At 45.4% G+C, this 13,774-nt stretch overlaps 1 protein-coding gene across 1 annotated transcript; it reads right to left on the reverse strand.

Moving 5' to 3' along the window:
• Window positions 1-4,832: 4,832 nt before the first annotated feature.
• On the reverse strand, window positions 4,833-11,168 carry kcnk1a (potassium channel, subfamily K, member 1a). The gene is made up of 3 exons (XM_036538193.1): window positions 10,565-11,168; window positions 7,321-7,716; window positions 4,833-6,278 (listed from the first exon to the last, which is right to left on the reverse strand). The coding sequence occupies exons 1-3, from the start codon at window positions 10,917-10,919 to the stop codon at window positions 6,019-6,021; spliced, it is 1,011 nt and encodes a 336-aa protein (XP_036394086.1). The 5' UTR covers window positions 10,920-11,168; the 3' UTR covers window positions 4,833-6,018.
• Window positions 11,169-13,774: the final 2,606 nt, after the last annotated feature.

A 13,774-nucleotide genomic window follows, 5' to 3' on the forward strand; every position in this document is an offset into this window, starting at 1 on the left:
TGGCCTAAAGGAAATATGAGCTACAGTGGCCTCCCTGTGTGAGGGGAGAGATGAAGACAGTTGGACACAGATACGATACCAGTGCTCATACACACACACACACACACAACTCCTCTCAGTCTAATGCCCAGCACTGATTTAACTGGTGATATGTGGTTTATCTGGTGATCTCTGGTTTAATAGGTGATGTGTGCTTTATCTGGTGATCTCTGATTTAACTGGTGATATGTGGTTTAACTGGTATTGTGTGGTTTATCTGGAGATGTCTAGTTTAACTGGTAATGTGTGGTTTACCTCGTAATGTCTGGTTTAACTGGTAATGTCTGGTTTAAATGGCAATGTCTGGTTTAAATTGTAACGTCCGGTCCATAATGTGCGGTTTAAGTGGACATGTGTGGTTTAACTGGTAATGTCTAGTTTAACTGGTGATTTGTGGTTTAACTGGTAACGTTATTTAACTGCTGGTATCTAGTTTAATTGATAATGTGTGGTTTAACACTAGTGATGTGTGGTTTAACCTTTAATATGTGGTTTAACTGGTGATGTGTGGTTTAACTGGTGATGTGTGGTTTAACAATGCGGCTTACCTTGGGAAACCTCTGTATGGCTCTGTGCTGTGAGGAACATGCATTACTCACTACAGGAAGAAGTTAATAGTTAAATAAGAGGAAGCCATAGTCCGTGCAATGTGTCAGTTCACATCTGCTGCCTCGGTCTCTCAAAATGCACTTAAAATTGCTTGCCATATTTAATGTGTATGATGGAATTGTTTGTACAGAGTGCTTCTTTGTGCTTGCCACAGTGTATTCTCCTGCTGAAGGCTTTTAGTCCACACTAGAACTTGTAAGGTGAGCATCTTTTCATCTTTACCTGCTGCAGTGAGAGTGCATGCCTTCATTTGGTCTAAGATGTGTAGATATTTCATTAGCTGTAGATATTTCTTTAAGGTCCCTTAACCCCAGAATTGCCACTAAGATTCTACCATTAAGCACAAGACCATGAACTCAACCTCAACTGTATCCTGCTGCCTATAACTATTGCAGAAGACCTAAAAGCCTGTAGGACCCAACAATATTGTCTAATAGAGCTTGGAGCCAGAGTTTAATGTATTGCCCATACATCAGCTGCAAGCTTGCAATGACCTCTACATACTGGACACTTTCAGCCTCAGTTACACAGTCTAACACAATTTTGTGTAAAAGGAAATAACTGTATTGGATCAAATAAGATACACATCACAACAGCAATGACATCACTGAATTAATTGCACCATCTCTCTCCCATTACCTTAAACTACCCAGCTACAAGGCATAGTGAAACAAATCAGTCCTAATGAAAATCAATATTGATGATTAGCCGCTGAGCAAACACCATGCAATAAAACCTACACTAATGACCGAAAAAGCACAACTGCCTCAATTACAGAGTAATCTCACTTATATCCCGTTTCCACCAAGCAGTACAGTACAGTTCGGTACAGTACTGTACGCAGTTATTTGTGTTTCCATCATCAAAAGTTGCGAACCGTACCAAAATAAGCGTACCGTACCGTACTGGTTTTTAGCACCCTTCTGTTGGGGTACCAAGCACAGTGGTACGGTTTGTAAAGGATGGAGCTATACCCACTGCTGTCTGTTGATTGGTCGACAGAGAGTCGTCACTTCCGTGCGACAACGTGAATACAAACACAAAAGGCGCCATTTTTATATACACTGCGAGAGAGAGAGAGAGAGAGAGAGAGAGAGAGAGAGAGAGAGAGAGAGAGAGAAAGAGAGAGAGAGAGAAAGAGAGAGGGAGAGAAAGAGAGAGAGAGAGTTGTCTATCACTCTGACTGCAAATACAGTCTGTGCGCAAAACAAGATGTCTCGAAGCTGTGTTACATGGTAGGGCTGCATGCGAAAAAAAAAAAGCAATTCTGTTCTATAATTGACAACAGAACTGTTATGTGTCTATACTGTAAATGTATAAGTAACTCATAATTTTTCTGTAATTAAAAAAGAAATTAAAATCTCCCACTCCTCTAGTATATTGAGAATGTCTCCAGAATGCAGTGAAAGGAAAGTCAGAAATATCCTATATAACAGTAAAATTTTCCCCCATAAATTAAGAAGTCATCACAACCTCAACCTCAAGATTAGCCACACAGACAGACAGAAAGACAGCCATTAATGAGAAAACACTTCATGCATGTGAACACGTAAATAGCCCATAGGTGGCAGTGTGGAGTAGGTGTTAGGCAGCTAGGCTTGCTATTGTGCCTTTGAGCAGGGTGCTGGACCAGAATCTCTTCAGTAAATCTCTGTAAATGGAAATATAAACGCTGTATAAATGGATTCTGTTTAAAAGTGAATTTTTTGGACAACGGTGACCTCTTAGGGAAAGAACGATGTAATGTGAGAAGTATTCTGGCACATTGCTGAAGACTATTACTGGGAATGCGGACTTTCCTGCCTCACCTACTTCTGTGCTGTAGGACAAGAAGCCATCAGCCCAGTGGAGGGAGGTCAAATCTGTGAGTGAGAGGATGTTCTACATCAATCAAGAAAACCCTTCGTGTTCTACAAAGCCCTCATGTTGTGTAAGGTTCTGAGACCCTTTTACTGTTCCCTCCATGAGTTTCCTCCTTATGTTTATTATAATGCAATTATGCATTTCATTACAAAATTTTATCATTTTAATTACATGTTATTTTCCCCTCTCTGGCTCTGTAATCTTTCCCACCACCTATCTGTAAGGAAAGACTGCCCACATGTTCTATCCAGCTGAACACGAGTCTGACGTGGACATGAACACCGACCACAGCCCCTGAAGAGTAAAAGAAACACCTTTTTCGTTACTGCCATTTAGCAGATGCTCTTATCCAGAACAACTGAAATAGGTTACAGTTTTATCAGTTTATACAGGTGGATATTTACGGAGACATTTGTAGAGTAGGCATCTTGCCCAAGGCTACAGCACCATTGACCCTTCAGGGAATCAAACCAGCAACCTTTTGGTTACAGGCCTGCTCCTTACCACTATGCCACACACTTTACCCCCACTCAATCAACATGCTAGTGCACAGTACAGAAGACTCTCTGCTCTAACAGTGACCCTGTCACTAAAGCACACCTACTTCATCCTGTGTAGCACTTAAATGGAAGATGTTTTCCTTTTGAGGATTTTAATTGTTTATGTTTTAACACAGAACCCTGCCTTGATTACAGGCCTGCTTATCTTACAGCAGAGGAAGCGTGCAGTTTTCTTTGAGGCGAGGCTGCAGATCCACTTCTGGGCTGTGGAGTTGTGACTGCAAAGCGTTTCCAGCATATTTTTTTCTGAAGTTTTCTGTTCGGTCTCTCTCCGAATTCTCTCTCCCTTATGGTGAGTGTTTGATCTACTCACTAACACACGCACGCACACACGCACACACACACACACAAAATCATTCAACCAAGTCTAGACCAAATGTAATAAAACTTGGGTTTATTTTTTAAGACACAATTTTACAATTTGCAGTTAAAATGCACTCATTTACACAGCCATTAGACATCACACAGAGTGACAGAGACCAGCGGACCCTTCCAGGGCGGGTCACTGCTGTAGGAAATTTCTAATGTCAGCACAAATTAAACCAGATAAACCAGAAACGGGACCATTCACATCCATCCCATACTGATCCTTCAGCGTTTACAGAACATCATACTCCCACTGGAATGATCAAATCTGACTTCCAGACGATGACGGCACATACGTTCGTCTGTGTGGACGGTCTCTATTCACACTCTCTTATCCTCCAGCTCCTTCCTGTGTCTTTCTGCTTCATTTTGTACATTTTAAAAATTAATAAATACAGATATTCAGAGATGAGGCTCAGACAGACAGACAGACAGAGTTCGCATGGGGAGTGGTATGGCAACAGCACACACACACACATTAATCGGCCAGCTTCCACACGGAGAACATGTCTGCACCTGAGATCTACGCTACCTGATGCATGCATGCCCCCCTGACTCCCTGCCTTGGTGTGGGGCTCAGAGTTCATGCTCCTCTGTGAGCTCAAAGACACCTTCCTGGAGAAACGAAGAGAGCAAGGCTTTGCAATCCTCACCATAGGCGGAGCTATCGGAGCTATGGTCAAATCAGAAACTCTGCTCTCTGAAGCACAACACTGTGGTTGGTTCAAATAAACGAGACACTGACAATGCTCCACCTACTTCGGGGTTCACAAAACCACTCTCTTTCATAACTATTGCCCAGTCCCAGACCATTGTACAGTGTGAACATTCACAAACAGGGGAAGCAGTGTGAGTTTGTGCTCAGGGAACTGGGCTTTACCCCAGGAGGTTGCAGATTCAGGTCCTGTGTAGGGCAGTGCTGTCAATCCTCAAATGAGGTATTTAACCTGAACTGTACAGTAATTACCAATCTGCAATGTCAATATGTAAAATGTCATTCGCCCTGGAGTATAACACCTGCTAAGTAACTGAGCAATGAGACAATGTTAAAAATGACACAAATCCACTGCTCAGCACTATAGCCTGAGGTTGTTTTACACTGTTTTACAGCAGGTGAGCGTTCAGTTGGTTGGGCACTTCTGCTGCAGCCTTGAACACGATGTGTGCCCTGAATTTGTTCGATGTGTGAGCTTTGCAGGTCACTCCCAATGAGGGCGTCTGCAAAGCAAATCTTTTTTTTTTGGGGGGGGGGGGGGGGGGGGGGGGTCTTTCAGAGGACTGGTTTATGACCAGAAGACTTTCCCGCAGTTTCCTTTTATACAGCTATAGATGGCGTTGAACCCTGAACCTCTGCACCCAAACGCCCCCCACCCCCACCCCCACCCCCAAATCCCCTTTGTCACTGCCCACACCCAACACAGCACCCTGTGGTTTCCATAGTCACCCGAGATGCCTGTCACATTAAAAACTCAGTGTGGCGCTTGCCTTGAAGCTCTGCTTTCATTTGAATATGGTTGTTAATCACATCTTCATAATGTTGTGATCAGGGTCCAGCCCCTCCACCCAAAAAAACAGCAAAGACTTCCCTTCAGAGCAATGAGAGAGCATCCGAGATGGCCAAGGACACTTCAGCACAGTTTTAAATACAGTACTATATTACAGTACGTTTCGCTATGTCACTAGTGCAAGACAACCTGGAGAACAACAATGACGGAAAAAAGACACAAGCGACTCAATTAAATAAAAAAATTACTCAGTAATAATAATTACGAACCAGACGAGAGAACGGGACTCTCTGACTGGACACATGCCTGCCTCCCGTTTTATGAATCATCCAATAAAATCTTCCCTCCCCTGCAGCTGTGTTTTCAAGGAGTGTGTACATGTGCACACACAATTACCAGGACGTCTGTTTGTTTGTAAAACACCAGGCAAACAAGTGCATTTCTATGGCTCCTTCTAAACACCCAGACCACATTCCTTCACTTCCTGTTAACTTTCAAGCCTTTAAAACAAACTGACCCAAGCTCAGAAAAGCTGCTCAGGCAACATCTCAATACCTTTTTATGTCTATATACACTATTTATATGTATATACTGACTTGTTATATGCTATTTGATATTATACATATCATTTCCTTTCATTTGAGGAATAAACCTATGTACCTAAGTCATAATATACAATAATGGTTTTTATTTAGGCGTGGCGTCTGCCTCCAGCTAAAATGAAGGTAATGCTGTCTTTACATGAACAACTACTCATACGGTAAAGCTAGCTAAAAATACCTTGCCTGGAGCAGTATTGCTGTGGGGAACACTCCAAAACCAGTGATAGAGAGAAAGAGCCAAGCTCAGTATTGACCCCAGAATGGGGTGGAGGTACCATTTTGGCTGCTATGTTGTGATTGGTTCAGATCAGCGAGTGGCATGATAGCTCTACCATTCTGGTGGGTGCTTGTGAGGCCTTATTTCCCCATGGCTTTGGAAAATACTCAGAATGGCTCACCGCCATGAGAGCTGACCATGCTGGTCTAACAACTGCTTCCTTCACCCCAGTACCCACCCCCTGGCCCCACCCACCCCTATCTGATCATGTGACCGCCCTCCACGGGGGAAGCCAGGACCGTCCCATCAGCGAAGGCCTCGGCCTTGTCCTCGCGGAGGGAGGCGGCCTGGTCAGTCACGGAGCAGAAGGACAGGTGGTCGTGGTCGAGGATGGTCAGGCGGTCCTCGGGCTTCTCCTTCTTCAGGTAGAACATCTTTCGGAGCTGTTTCAGCTGCTGCAGCTCACAGAAGGTCTCCAGCACCACCAGCATGGCAATGAGACCCAGCAGCAGGTAGACTAGCGGGAGAGGAGAGCGCGGAGGTCAGAATGTACTGGGCAGAACACCAAAAACAGCACAGGTAACAGCACAAACATGCACGACTGCTACCCAAAATATAGCACAGATAACAGGGTAAACACTGGCGTTGCAATGCTGTTCACGTGTCACTCAAGCATCCTGCTGACATGACAACCTTCCCACTAAAGGCTCCTTTCTCTGCCACTGTTCAAGCTGTAAGTGTTCTGATTTGCTGGCTGGTTATGAACATTTCTGAAGGGCCATAGTCTGAAACAGACCATCCACAGTCAGTACAGCAATGCAGACAGCAGAACCTCCTCTTACCATCCGGATCTTCTTATATGAGGTAATAAGGAGGAGACAAATATCTGGGTATGATGTAGAATATCTGTGGCATGAACCACATGTGAACAGCACTGTGATGTCACACGAAGTGGCATAACAGCAGTGAACATGCAGTTTGACACTCAGCCCTGAATCCAGAGGGAATATGTCATGTTATTAGGCTCTCTTTAATGGAAACAGAGCAAAGAGAAAACAACTTACTTCACTTTATGTCAAATAACAACTATTTCAGCATTGGCACATGTAAGAGCTTAACTATCTGGTAAATTATTTAAATAATCAAATACTTCAGATGAATGATGACAGAAACTAACTCACACATACACAGTCCCTCGCTACCTCTGGCACACACCCTCACCAGTAATGCCCACTTTGTGCCCCTAGTTACACCCTCACCAGTAATGCCCACTTTGTGCCCCTAGTTACACCCTCACCAGTAATGCCCACTTTGTGCCCCTAGTTACACCCTCACCGGTAATGCCCACTTTGTGCCCCTAGTTACACCCTCACTGGTAATGCCCACTTTGTGCCCCTAGTTACACCCTCACCAGTAATGCCCACTTTGTGCCCCTAGTTACACCCTCACTGGTAATGCCCTCTCTGTCCCCTGTTACACCCTCACCAGTAATGCCCACTTTGTGCCCCTAGTTACACCCTCACCAGTAATGCCCTCTCTGTCCCCTGTTACATACTCACCAGTAATGCCCACTTTGTAGAGTTGACGGAACTTCTGGTTGTAGCCCTCCCCAGGGACGTAGTCTCCCAGGCCGATGGTGCTGAGGGAGATGAAGCAGAAGTAGAAGGACTCCAGGAAGTTCCAGTTCTCCTCCAGGGCGGAGAAGACAATGGCAGGGATGAGAAAGAAGCAGGAGACTGTGACCAGAGCCAGCAGGGTGGCGTGGACGGCGGCCACCAGCGGCTTGGACAGGCCCCAGCGCGTGTGCACGTATGCCACTGGCCGCCGCGTGCTGAAGACCATGATCCTCTGCACCACCGCCGTCAGGAACAGGAGGGTGAAGGGGATCCCGATCACAGAGTACATGATGCAGAAGGCCTTGCCCCCATCCGACAGCGGCACCGTGTGGCCATACCCTACAATTACAGGTGGGGGGAAAAGATGAGATACTGGTGTTTCGCCCTTAAAGCACCCATAGAACAGTCCTGCATGTATATTAATATGATCACATGCAGTGTCCAAGAATGAGCTGCGCATGGATGAGATGGTCAAATGCTTCATGACACTGAATGATAATCCCGCCTATCAGCTGCTAAGGTAAAGATGTCTCATGCCTCATTCCCTCTCTTTGCTATAAAAACACCACCCAGGAGACAGCGACCCTTGCTGTTTGCCTGCAGAGACATCAATGCTTTAGCCCAACAGTATCTTCAAATGAATGAATCCAGAAAGGGGGGGTGAAAAGGGAGAAGGTGGCCAGCCATTTTGAAAAGCAAACTCAGGAAGCAGGTGTGGCTGGCATGGATCCAGCATGATGCATCAGGAGGCTGCACCACCTGAGACCGCCCCGTACTGCCTGCGTCTGGCATGTCCAGTCAGACATGTTCCCTGGGTTAACATTGTCTGTAATGCATTACAAGTATTTAGCAGACACTCTTGTCCAGAGCCACTCCCAGCACAAAAGAAGAGAAGTGAATCCATTCAAGCTGAATGAGCAGCAGTGTCAGACTAGGCTAACAACACTCCCAGACCAGTGAGTGTGAGCATAACACTATTCAAGCCCTACCACAAGCCAGCTTTAATTTTTCACATAACTGTGGGATCATTTTCAACACCACTGGTATTAGACACACTTCAAGAATTATTTCAAGAATTATATTCTGGAAAAAAAAAACAAAAAAATCAACACTTAAGCTTATCTTAATATTTGAGAATGATGTCCACAGGAAGTGTTTCCTTGGATGTACCAGGCACACACTCAAAGGAAGGTCCTTGCAGTATAGACTGATAGATGCTTGTTATGTACACATGGACTTTTGAGTTGCGGTATTTTAGGACCTGGCCCAGATGCTGTTCTTTAGTGGGATGGCAGGATGTACACGGTGGATGGTGGGAAGATGGAAAGTGGGTTAAGCTTCTGCCTGTGGAGGCTGTGATTAGTAACCCCCCGCCCATGACTCAGCTGTGCCGAGGAGTATAGCAGTGTGAGTCTGTGTGTGTGTGTGTGTGAGAGAGAGAGAGAGGAATTCACCTGTGTGTGTGTGTGTGTGCGTGCGAAAGAGGAGTTCATCTGTCTGGGTGTATGTGTATATGTTGGTTACATGACTGTGTGTGTGTGTGTGAGAGAGAGAGAGAGGAATTCACCTGTGTGTGTGTGTGTGTGTGTGTGTGTGTGCGGAAGAGGAGTTCATCTGTCTGGGTGTATGTGTATATGTTGGTTACATGACTGTGTGTGTGTGTGTGTGTGTGTGTGTGTGTGCGAGCGTGCGTGCGTGCGTGCGTGTGTGTGAAAGAGGAGTTCATCTGTCTGGGTGTATGTGTATATGTTGGTTACATGAATGTGTGTGTGTGTGAGAGAGAGAGAGGAATTCACCTGTGTGTGTGTGTGTGTGTGTGTGTGTGTGTGTGTGTGTGCGAAAGAGGAGTTCATCTGTCTGGGTGTATGTGTATATGTTGATTACATGACTGTGTGTGTGTGTGTGTGTGTGTGTGTGTCACAGAGAGAGATGGTAAGAGAGGGAGAGTGCATATATCTGTCTGCATCAGTTGAAGCCAGAGGTCTTTAGTTTGAGTCTGTGATTGAGTCTTGCATCTGTGATGTAACCTTGTGAAGAAGAGGCAGATCCCTGCTCCCTACAGCACAAAGGACACAGCAGTGCAGCCTCTTTACCGTCAGTGTGCGCCGCACTCACACACACACAAAGCACCTACTTTACCTCTGTGACCCGCCTCTCTACCCGAACCTGACATGCACTGCACTCCCTTGCAATTTGCTTTACATATCTTCTGTGGGAAGACAGCGACCCAGAGTGCTGATCTGGGATCAACAAAACCCCACTCTAATCCTAATCTCAAAAGTTCTTTTCAAAAGCACGAAACTGGTCCAAATTCAGCGAATTGGATCTGTTTATTGCCCGACAAGAAAGAAAGCAGCCGTGTCATGTGAGATGTGAGGTGAGGTGTGTGTGTGTGTGTGTGTGTGTGTGTGTGTGATCCCGTTTCCTCACTGCAGTCAAACCAGCTTCGCATGCGCAGGTGCTGATGACACAAATGTCGCACTCAGGTGTCGAGTTTCAACCTGCGACCTGCTCCAGAATCGGGTTCTTTTCTACACAAAGGACGGAAAAAATAAATGACCTCTAAATGAAGACTCGGTCGCATGTCTGCTTCTTTGCTTGCAAAAATTCATAGCCAAGGGCTTAACTACATTTACTAACCACATGAATTACATGTTTATATTATTTTTATTTTGTTTTTAATATTAGGAAGTACACAGAATTTATCTCTAAGTAGTTTGAACATAATTTGTTTCTTTGGCACGATAGGAGACCTTGTATTATCTTTGAGCGGCCAGAAAGACAGATTACAGGAACTGCAACAGGACTAAATGACACACATAAAAACTATGTAGAGAATGCATACGCACGCACATCGTGTTATGAACACCCTGAGTTCCACACAGGTAAGAATGCCGAACCCAAATGACGGCATTCCGTGAAGCGCAGTTTAAACTCTGCTGTCGCTCCACCCACAGAGAGATAAAACACATGTGAATGATAACCGTTTTGGAGAAATCCTAGGATAACAGCAATAAGGATAAGAAACAAACTTAACTCAATCAAAGAGAAAATAAACGCGCCCACCTAAATGTTTGCCTCTCTGATCTTCAGCCAACAGTGTGTACGGCTACCGGATCTCAACACACACCTGTACAGTCGCTTGTGTGTTAGGTTTTTCTGCGTAAAAATTGTCCATTTGGGTTACCTGTGGTGGAGAGCACGGTGCTGGCGAAGAACAGCGCCGAGGTGAAGTCCCAGTTCCAGTTGGCTGAGGCATTATTGAGCACAGACACCCCGTAGTTACTGGCCTCCAGCGCCTTGGCCAGGAACTCTTCCAGCCTCTCCTCCGATATGCAGTCGTTCTCCTGGAGGAACTGTCGCTTGATAGCCCGGAGCTCCTGCCTCAGGAGGTCCTCGTACGGCAGCTCCACCGACGAAAAGACCACGGCGCCGAAGATGAGGTACAGGACATAGCCCACGACAAGACACAAGAAATACCATGTCGATCTGTTACTTTGGATGAGCCGCACGCAGGAGCTGCCGGCCAGAGACTGTAACATTTCCAGTCGCTTCAGCAAGCCACAGTTTGAACGCCCTGTTAAATTCGCCGGTTTCTTATTTATCTATTTTTTTTTTATCAACGCCTTTAAATATTCTCCCAACCTCTATTAGACGACAGTGTACAGTTACTGCAAAACGACAGATCGAGCTCGCAAATGATGGGTTTTGTTTTCTTGAATATCTGTTTCCTCTTCCTTTCCTGTCCCCTCGCTTCGCCGATGCGAGGTGATGTGGCGGATGACCTCAGAGTCAGTCGTGTGACGTCGCAGGGTTTTATTTTCTGCTCTCTTTCTCGCCTGCGCCAGGTAGCTAAAGGGAGGAGCGAGCAACTTTTGGCACAGGAGCGAAACCGGAACCTTCCCGCGATAAAGACAGGATTCTAAACGTTTACCGAGAGAAACTAACGCCCTTTACGCATGTTTGCCCTCGTCCCATTTCTGTGATAGTGCGTTCAAGTCAACATCACGGAGGATTTGCAAATAACAAGTCGGTGTACGGTCTAAATCAGCTGCAAGCCCTGAGCATGAAACGGAGTAACTGTCACTGGGTAATACTTTTTCTTAATATCTAATTAATTAACCATTGATTGATACACAATTAAAACATTTAAAACTTCTTTCAGCGCTTGCCCCCGCAAAACTATTACTTTACAGCTTTATAGTGTTGACGTTCACTGAACATCCCCAATGCATTTGCAAGCGGTGAGTATAGTGTCCACCGTAGGACAGTCACTGCAAAACGATTAATTCACTTCAACAAGATTCATAAATATTAATAATGTGTCATCAATGGGTTATTGGTGGGACCTTGATATAAAATGTCACCCAACGATGCACAAAATAAATTAAAAGGGAAAACGTTGATGCATGTATTTGAATAATTGATCATATGTAGGACGAGGCATGTGTTATGTAAAAAACAGACAACTACGAGATACAAATGAAATTGTTTTTCAGGATACATATGAAATACAGATATGATCTCTGCTTGTCCTATGTGTTACTAATCACCCACCACTCCACTAAGCACGGCGTGGTTTACGGTCAACATGCGGTGTACAAATGTTGATGGTACAGCTTTTTAATGGCTTTAAACACACGCGCTGGGACGCATCGTTTCCAGGATGCTTATTGAAAGTGACTCATGCAAACACGATTCCATAAAAGACAATGGAAAAATGCTCTGTATTCATCCCGGGGCGGAACAGGTTTCACAAGACAGCGCGGCGTCGTAAATCAGCAAGGGAGAAAAAAAACAGCAGGCAAACCCGCGCCACACCTGCCAACACGCGTCAGCCGCTACCGGCCTGCGCAATCTGACACGCCGCCTGCACTGCAGGTCCTCCGGGCGTGCAGGTCGGTGCGCTCCCGTTACCGTAGGCCGTGGAGACCGAAACCAGTGATATCCTAGCTAACGCACAGCACACCCTCACACTGTTTGCATCATGGATTTGGCTGGCTTCTACAATAAATGAAATAATACAACTGTTCTGGAGCTTTTCATTGTAACATAGTCTTGAGGTGTTTTATACTGAAAACATAAAACAAGTAATGATCAAAAAAGAGTAAACATGTCAAAACAATGCATTTTTTAAACTAATTTGAGTTGCTTAGATTTTAATTTGATTTTGCTCTCATTTAAGTATGCAACAGCAGTGCTGAATGTAGGATTTGAACCAGCAGCTCTCTGGGTATGCAAATGCAATGTCTGCCTTCCATAAATCAATCAGTAATTTATGTATAAAAAGAAGCATCCCATAGGAATCGTTTTCCTGGTACAGCAAGTCTGTTCTCAGAAATGTTTTTTCTGTCTCTAGGGACTCAGCCACACTCATTTGTAATCCAGCACTATTGTGCTTTATGTAACAAAAACCTATACTTTGTCCTGGATAGCAAATGCACACTTTTCTAAGTGCTAGCCAGTCCCCCACCCATCACCACACTGATACAACTGTAGAGCTCAGATTCATGTCTCCGGGTGACGGATTGTTTCTATGGTGATGACTTTCAAAGAAATGCAAAGATGGGTAGTGACCATGGGGCTGGCAGACTGTGAGTCCACACCTTTCCAATCCGCTGACTCAGTGGGTCTCTTAGTGTCTCAGTCAGTGGCTCTGCAAGTCTGTAAATCATTCTGTCAGTGGCTCAGTCAGTGATTCTGTCAGAGTCTCTGTCAGTGGCTCTCTCAGTGGTTTTATAAATCTGAGTCACTCTGTCAGGGGGTCTGTCAGTGGCTCTCTCAGTGGTTTTATAAATCTGAGTCACTCTGTCAGGGGGTCTGTCAGTGCCTCTCTCAGTGGCTTTATAAATTTGTGAGTCACTCTGTCAGGGGGTCTGTCAGTGCCTCTCTCAGTGGTTTTATAAATCTGTGAGTCACTCTGTCAGTGGCTGTCTCAGTAGCTCAGACTCTAACTGCAACTGAGGCCAGGCTCTGGCTCTCCCTGAGCTAATGACTCAGCAGAAGCCTCACTGTGTGTCTCAAACCAGGCCAGTGAGTGGAGTGGTGAGGTGGGCAGTAATTAGCGCTAATCCCCTAAAGCCCTGCGATTGCATCACCGCCGCGCTGGACAGCTCCGCTAAGCTGAGGCACGTGCTGCCACAGGTAACAGCATGCGGGAGAAAGAGCGAGATAGAGGGAGAGGGAGAGAGAGAGAGGCAGAGAGGGAGAGAGAGAGTCAGAGAGGGAGAGAGAGAGGCAGAGAGGGAGAGAGAGAGAAACAGAGCAGGCAGACAGATGGACAGACAGAGATGCATTTCCTGGTATCCTGCTCAAAAGACACAAACGTGAGGATATACTATTTCCCAAACAGCAGATACCCCAATGTAACGTCCTGCCAAACCAGATTAAACTATGG

This window comes from Megalops cyprinoides, chromosome 1 (genome assembly GCF_013368585.1).
Source record: "Megalops cyprinoides isolate fMegCyp1 chromosome 1, fMegCyp1.pri, whole genome shotgun sequence".
In the NCBI taxonomy this organism is placed as follows: Eukaryota; Metazoa; Chordata; class Actinopteri; order Elopiformes; family Megalopidae; genus Megalops; species Megalops cyprinoides.

Bases quoted from the DNA above. Each gene is read 5' to 3' on its own strand.
- kcnk1a (XM_036538193.1), bottom strand. From the start codon at position 10,919: ATGTTACAGTCTCTGGCCGGCAGCTCCTGCGTGCGGCTCATCCAAAGT. The intron at 7,717-10,564 runs GTAACCCAAATG...CTGTAATTGTAG, and splicing joins CACCGTGCTCTCCACCACAG to GGTATGGCCACACGGTGCCG. The intron at 6,279-7,320 runs GTGAGTATGTAA...CTCTCCCGCTAG, and splicing joins CTACAAAGTGGGCATTACTG to TCTACCTGCTGCTGGGTCTC.